Source organism: Gopherus evgoodei, chromosome 8 (genome assembly GCF_007399415.2).
Source record: "Gopherus evgoodei ecotype Sinaloan lineage chromosome 8, rGopEvg1_v1.p, whole genome shotgun sequence".
NCBI classification, from domain to species: domain Eukaryota; kingdom Metazoa; phylum Chordata; order Testudines; family Testudinidae; genus Gopherus; species Gopherus evgoodei.
Genome location: NC_044329.1, coordinates 960,044 through 966,678, shown reverse-complemented (window position 1 = coordinate 966,678; position 6,635 = coordinate 960,044). Strand labels below are relative to the sequence as shown.

The window sequence follows — 6,635 nt, the reverse complement described above, 5'->3', positions numbered from 1 at the left end:
TTCCTAGAGGCACCAGCCAGGCTCACCTACAAGTGCAGAGGCGCCAGGACTCGAGGAGGTTAGCAAGGCACGACGGTAACGCCCAGAGAGGGAGCTGGAGGAGGTGAAAACCATGGGCCTGGGGGCCATGCCTTCATGCCTCCTGGGGGGGCCCACAGGTTCCTGGCCAGCTGCTGCTGAAAGGACACATTCCTCCCTTCTGTGGCAGGCAGAACATCGCCACAGGTCCCAAAGCACCAGCTCTGTCTGTCCTGGCTTCCCCAAGAACACCCAGCTAGCCTCATGGATCACAGTGCACTTTATTTACATTTATATAACTTAATAGAAGCCATTTAAATAACCTACAAAGAATCAGGCAGCATATCCCAGGGAACACATCGGCCACAGCTAGACGTGACCTGAGCTGCAAGGACCAGCTGGGGAAAGCAGCTATTCCAAACACTCTTCACTAATGTGCAGGCACCTGGTGTCCATCACAAGGCAGCTGAGTCCTGCCGAAAGTGGAACAGAGTCTGAGTCTCCTTTGCTTGTCAAGTCCCGTGGAGGGGAGAGCCAGGCACGAGGGATCCCGTACTCCATGCTGCCAGGGGCCAGGCATTCCCTACAGCTTACGTACAGCAGGCAGAAAACAAACAGGCCAAAGAGCAGGAACTGCAAACCCAGCGAGCTGGTTTTTGTTGGCAGCAGGGGGCGTGTTCAATGGTGGCAGCAGCTGTAGAAGTAGGTGCTGTTCTTCTGACTCAGGTCTACGCCTTCATCCTCTGAAAAGAGAACACGAGTGAAAGGGGGCTGCTGCCTCTTCTGTGTCCAGCTCAGCAGGATGCTTGGTTTCAGCCCGTAGAGCCAGCCCCTGTGACCGGCTCTGTAACCACCATGCCAGCCTCTGACTAAACTAAGGACATGAAGGTGGGTGCCAGACTGCAGCAGACAGAGCTTAGGGAAGAGTCACAAGTGGACCAGTTCTTAGAATCCACTTCTCTGATCACAGCCCCTTGAATCAGGGAGCCCTCAACCTAAAGAATAATTCCTGCCGGGTTTCCTGCTGATCTTCTGGGTTAGGCCCCTGTGGGCCCAAGCCCAGGAACATGCCTGACTGCTGCCTCTTCCACACCAGTCCCCCTCCCAGGGCTGAGGAACACATGGCAGGAGCCAGACCTGCCAGTAGAGCATGGGATAGGAAATGCAACACGCAGTGACAACTACAGAGTGTTTCTCTCCAGCCTTTCTGCTCTAGTCACCCTGGAACAGCAGCAGGTGCAGTGTGTGCAGATGGAAATGGGATTTTTAGGTTGACAGCAGCCCCTTAAAATTCCAGTGAACTAGGAGCTCATCCTGCTAGCGTAGTCTGCCATGGCATATGCCCCCTTTACCATCACCAGACATCAACCTGTTCTTCCTGGCGCAGGCCCTTGGGGAATCCAGCATTCCCTGCACCCCAGCACACAGGAGTCTTGCTCTCGTGTGCACCTCAAAGCAGCCTGTGGGGACATTAGTCCCTGCTGACAAATGGAGGTGAAGGGGGAGCCAGCACCCCCAGACCCATCTCCCTGCGAGCCAGCACCACTGCTGTGAGCTGTGCTGATGGTGCACTGAAGGCTGTAGCTTTCCGCACGTTCACTGGGCTTAGTTCCAGCCTCTCCTCTCAGCTTTGGCTGGGTGCATCTCACCTCGGAGCCTCAGCAGAACAGCAAATGAAGGATCTGGATCAGCAGGGACCTGCTGCGGCACTGAGAACAGAACCATGGGAACAGAACAGGGACTCATGGACTCCCTGCACACTGGGAGCTCAAGCAACACCCAATCTCTGAACCACCCCTTCCCCTGCGAGGAAGCAAATGCCCTGAACATAGGCCTGGGCTGAACTGGGAGTATTAACGAAGGGGAAGTGACACCCGATTGCTCCACTACGTGAGTATGTTCCCCTCAGGCAGCATGACAAACCTACACCACCCGGAGAGCAAGTGGAAAAGGTTCGCACTGCCACTGACTCGGCTGGTGCGTGGGACTCAAGGCAGAGGGTCCTCTCCTGCCACTCACCTGTCATCACCTGGAAGGCCATGAGCTGGACATAATCCTCAGCCACCTTCTGAAACAGCTCGTCTGGGACAGGAAGGGGAGAATGAGCGTCTCCTCTGCACTCCTAGCACAAGCTGTAGTGGGGCGGGGCCCTCGAGCTCCCAGGAACAGACAAATCCCCAGTGTGGGGCACTAATCCGCAGCCCTGGGCAGGGGCTGGGCAGACAACCCGCTGCAGGGACCTTCACTTGATAAACTGCACTCACCCTCCAGCACTAGGGGAGTGGGGCAGAATCTGCTTCACTGCAGAGGCAGCCAAAGGGGCGAGACCCAACGGGCAGCTGTGACACACACAGGCCGCCTCCTACAATGCCTAGGTGCAGCCAACGGAGCCAAGCCAGAGCGTGGCATTATGGGACTGGGGATCTCCCCAGACTGCTCCCTGCGTTAGCCCTGACAGGACAGACAAGTAATTCTGCTGAACTGCCCTCCCTCCCCTACCACACTGGCACTGCTGTGCCACAAAACCTGGCAGCAGCCAGCTCTGGGGCACACCTGGGGGTGGATGTGCAGGGCATGTTTAGGTAGGAAGATGGCCAAGACAGCGACCCCCCTAACCTGTACGGTCGCCCCCCTGCCAGCCTGCTGTTCTCCAAGCACCCGCCAGGGGCCAAGGGGTAACTCACCCACGCTCTGGCCTGTCTTACTGGAGGTTTCAAAGAGCTCAGCCTTAATCTCTGAAACACAAAGAGGTTAATGCCAGAGGGTGCCTGTGCTGTCTGCAGCAGGGTGAGGGCAGGTTCCCCACCACTGCCTGCCAGCCCCCCAGGATTCCTCCTGGTAACCACCCTGAAGCAAGGGCTCCCCCCCCATAGCCCCCCCCAGGACAGGAAGTGCTGCTTCTGCCTGGCTCCTCACCACTCAGCACCATCTCCCACCAGCCAGGGCCCTGACCAGCCCAAGACTCTTCTGTGTGTGGGGACTTGGTGGCAGGGCACAGGCTCCCATTGTGACATTAGCAGCTCCTGCTTAACTCCTCCCCCTCCCAAGTGTGCATGAAACTAATGGCAAATCAAGCCAAGACCTTCCCTTTCAGCTCCTGCTCTGCAGGTGAGCCCCAGCTCCTGTCTGCCTGCTGAGCTGGGACTAACGAAGCTAAGAGCAGAGCACTGGGGTGGGTCCCTGGGACTCCAGAGCTCTACCTCCCCTGGAGAGCGAGCGGCAGGGCAGCTCTGAGTGCTCAGAGGAAAGGCAGAGACGTACCGTCTGCGTAATCCTGCACATCATGGAAGTCAATGCCCCGCTTCTTCCTGTCCTCCTCTAACAGGTCGCTTTTGGTGCCACACAGATAGATCCGGCAGTTCTGGAGCAAGGAGAGAACAGGACAGTTGTCTGTGCAGAGACTGCTCAGAGAGAACAGCTTCGCCGCCCCCCCCCCCCGCATACACACTCCCCAAGCATGCTTCCCACAATCATTTCTCTGCACCACATGGCCCTGCCCCCCTAGTTCCATACAGCCGCACACCCACTGCCTGGAGCACAGCACCTGGGCGAGACTCACTGCACACTTGGCCTGGGGCACACACCCCTGCCAGCAGCAGGATGGGGGGAAGCCCCAAGCTTTATGCTGGGTAGGAATGGGGTTGGCTGCTGCATGCTGGCTGAGTGTGTCAGGGGCTCAGTGCCCTGGCAGCTTCTGGAAACAGCTCCTCAAAGGAAGAAAAATCCCTCCTCCAACTGTTCGACCGGCTCAGAGGCTCCAGAAGGAAAGTGTGAACTAACCCCCCTCCCCACAGCAGCTCCAGAACCTCTCCCTTCTTCCCTGCCCACGGTCCCAGACTGAGAGCAGAGAGTGACTCACCTCCTCAAAGTTCTGCAGCTCGGTCACCCAGAACTTAGCTCGCTGGAAGCTGCTGCTATCTGTGAGATCTATGAGATGGGAGCAGTCAGGCCCTGCCCTGCCTCCATGCATTCTCCACAGCTGGCCCCTCCCCAAGCCATGGCCTGCCCCATGCCTGCAGGGAGCACAGTAAGACCCCCAGCCAGCATGAACAGATGGCTAGTGCAGGAGTTCAGCTAAGGGGTGAACACTCTGCAGCTGCACTGGGGACCCTCAAGCAGCCAGAAAGCTGCCTTGGTGCTGAGGGTGGGGGCAGGTGCCACCCTCTAGCTGAGCCCCGTCTTGGTGGAACACTGAAAATTCTCCCCTTCCAGGGATTAAAGAAATAGACGGGAGCTAGCAGCACACTGCCAGGGGCCTCCGCCTTCCCTGCTCAGAGGGCTCATTTCCTTCAGAGGGAGCTCCCTCGGGGCATGGCTCCCCACTACAGACCGGTGACCAGCGCATGCTTGGGGTGAGGATCATAGGCACTGAGAACAGCGTGGCTGCAGGGACAGCCAGGCGCCCTGGGCAGAGCCCTTACCGTAACACACAATGGCAGCCCTTGCCCCTCGGTAGTATATCCGACTCATGGCCTCGTACCGCTCCGACCCAGCTGTGTCCTAGGAAGAACAATAGAAAAGCCATCACTTTCTGTGCCCCATTGGAGAGATCCCACAGCCTTGCTCTCCGCCTGCCGCCCAGCCAAGCCGAGGCCCCAGCAACAAGAGACCAGGGAAGTTCACCCTAGCTAGGACTTAGAGATGGCCCTGTGAGAAGCCAGCTGCTCAGCAGCGCTCCATGCAGAGCCCCCAGCTTCCAGGCCCCTTGCTGCCACAAGCAGCAGCAGTTCCCATCAGAAACCTGTGGGGATTTCCCCACTTTAAAAGTACCTAGAACTGCTGGCAAGGTCATGAAGCCATTTCAGATCAGACTTACCCAGATCCCCAAGGTTACTGTCCGGCCCCCGACTGACATCACTTTGGCCACAAATGCAGCCCCGATCGTCTAAACAGAAATAGAGATGGAAGCAGCAGTTTGCTCAGTATTCCTGGTCCCCCAGACTTCGCCTCTCAGCTTGCCAATCCCAAGAGCCTCTTTGAGGGACAGTAGGTTTTAGGAGTCCCGTCCAATCTCCCTCCTAGCCAATTCCCTCGCCCAAACTCATTTGCACTAACCCTCTTGTGGCGCTCTTTGGACAGTTCCACTTTGTTTCTAGCCATGGTCACTGATTCTCAAGCACTGACCCAAAGGGCTTGGCTGTAAACAAAACCTTCAGCTGGCATTACAAACAAGTCTTTGCAAAGCTCAGTATGCATAGGCGAGACAAGCCAGGCTGTGGGATGACAGGCCCGATGCAGCCAGGGACCCGGCCAGTCTTCTGCTGGCATCCCAGCTGCCTTGTGATAATAATCAAGGTCCCCTTTAGCAGTTCAAGTCCCCCACGAGGGGGCGGCAGCCTGCCCCCCCGGGGGTCCCAGGGGCAGCCGGGGCAGAGGCCCTGCTTACGTTCTGGTAGGGTCCAACGAGGAAGCGGTTGTGGACGTATCTCTCCACCAGGCTGGTCTTGCCCACATATTCCTTTCCCAGCATTACTACTTTGACATCCACGCGCTGCCCGCTCATTCTCCTGCCACTGGCAGCCTGTGCCCGACCAGGGCTTCCCGCTGGGTCCAGGCCCTTTGTGTGAGCAGTGCCAGCCCTGGGCTCACTCCAGCTGCCCGAGCGAGACGGGCACCGCACGCAGCCAAGGAAAGAAGGAGTCTCGCGGAGGATTTCACCTGCAGCAGGGAGACACCAAGGGAGGGATAGGCTGACACTACACCGTGGTCAGGGAACCGCTGCCTTTGCCAAGCCAGATCCAGCCTCCCCCGGTGACAGCCCCGGGCCCCGGGCCGGGCAGCCGAGGACACACTCACCCAAGGGTGAGGAGCTGTGCAGAGCAGGGCACCGGGCAGCTCGTGGGAGGCCGGAATCCTGCGGCCCAGAAGCTGCTGGGGAGCAACAACCAGACCGCGGGGGAGAAGCGGGGCAGGACCCGGGGGGGGGGGGGCACAGGGAGCAACACGGGGTGTGGGGGAGCCGGGGGGGGACAGGAGCCTCACAGGGTCCTGGGGCAGGGGGGGCACGGGGGTCGAGCCGGGGGGTGTCACAGGGGGGCGGGGCGGGGGGAGCCGGGGGGATGTCACAGGGGGCGGGGCGGGGGGAGCCGGACGGGGGGGGTCACGGGGGGCTGGGCGAGCCGGGGGAGGACAGGAGCCTCACAGGGTCCTGGGGCAGGGGGCACGGGGGTCGAGCCGGGGGGGGCCGGGGCGGGGGGGGTCCCGAGGGGGGCGAGCCGGGGGGGACAGGAGCCTCACAGGGTCCTGGGGCGGGGGGAGCCGGACGGGGGGGTCACGGGGGGCGGGGCGAGCCGGACCGGGGGAGTCCCGGGGGGTCCCAGGGGCAGGGCGGGGGGAGCCGGGGGGGTGTCACGGGGGGCGGGGTGAGCCGGGGGGGGCGAGCCGGGGGGGGACAGGAGCCTCACAGGGTCCTGGGGCGGGGGGAGCCGGACGGGGGGGTCACAGGGGGTCCCAGGGGCAGGGCGGGGGGGTCCCGGGGGGGGCGGGCCCCGCCTCACCTCGGCCGCATGGTGCCCGCGGCGCCCCGCACTCCCGGCCCGGCTCGGTCCCGGCTGCACTGGGAGGGGGCGGGGCTCCGGCGACCGGAAGTGCGTGGGCGGCGGAGGCGGGGCCGGAAG

General features: G+C 60.9%; 1 protein-coding gene across 2 annotated transcripts; it reads right to left on the bottom strand.

The window, feature by feature from the left end:
- Positions 1 to 279: 279 nt before the first annotated feature.
- On the bottom strand, positions 280 to 6,603 carry RAB24 (RAB24, member RAS oncogene family). 2 transcript variants are annotated; one of them, XM_030571696.1, is made up of 9 exons: positions 6,516 to 6,603; positions 5,405 to 5,676; positions 4,835 to 4,903; positions 4,440 to 4,518; positions 3,878 to 3,945; positions 3,280 to 3,379; positions 2,703 to 2,753; positions 2,038 to 2,100; positions 280 to 761 (listed from the first exon to the last, which is right to left on the bottom strand). In XM_030571696.1, the coding sequence occupies exons 2-9, from the start codon at positions 5,519 to 5,521 to the stop codon at positions 697 to 699; spliced, it is 612 nt and encodes a 203-aa protein (XP_030427556.1). In that variant the 5' UTR covers positions 5,522 to 5,676; positions 6,516 to 6,603; the 3' UTR covers positions 280 to 696. The 2 variants fall into 2 exon arrangements, with proteins under 2 accessions (XP_030427556.1, XP_030427557.1); XM_030571697.1 differs by lacking the exon at positions 6,516 to 6,603 and adding an exon at positions 5,815 to 5,922.
- Between the last annotated feature and the right edge of the window lie 32 nt (positions 6,604 to 6,635).

Excerpts from the sequence above, each read along its gene's own strand:
- RAB24 (XM_030571696.1), bottom strand. The coding sequence starts at position 5,521 with ATGAGCGGGCAGCGCGTGGATGTCAAAGTAGTAATGCTGGGAAAGGAA. Across the intron at positions 4,519-4,834 it reads CAGTAACCTTGGGGATCTGG|GACACAGCTGGGTCGGAGCG; the intron begins GTAAGTCTGATC and ends TGTTCTTCCTAG. Across the intron at positions 3,380-3,877 it reads AGCTGCAGAACTTTGAGGAG|AACTGCCGGATCTATCTGTG; the intron begins GTGAGTCACTCT and ends TCCTTGCTCCAG.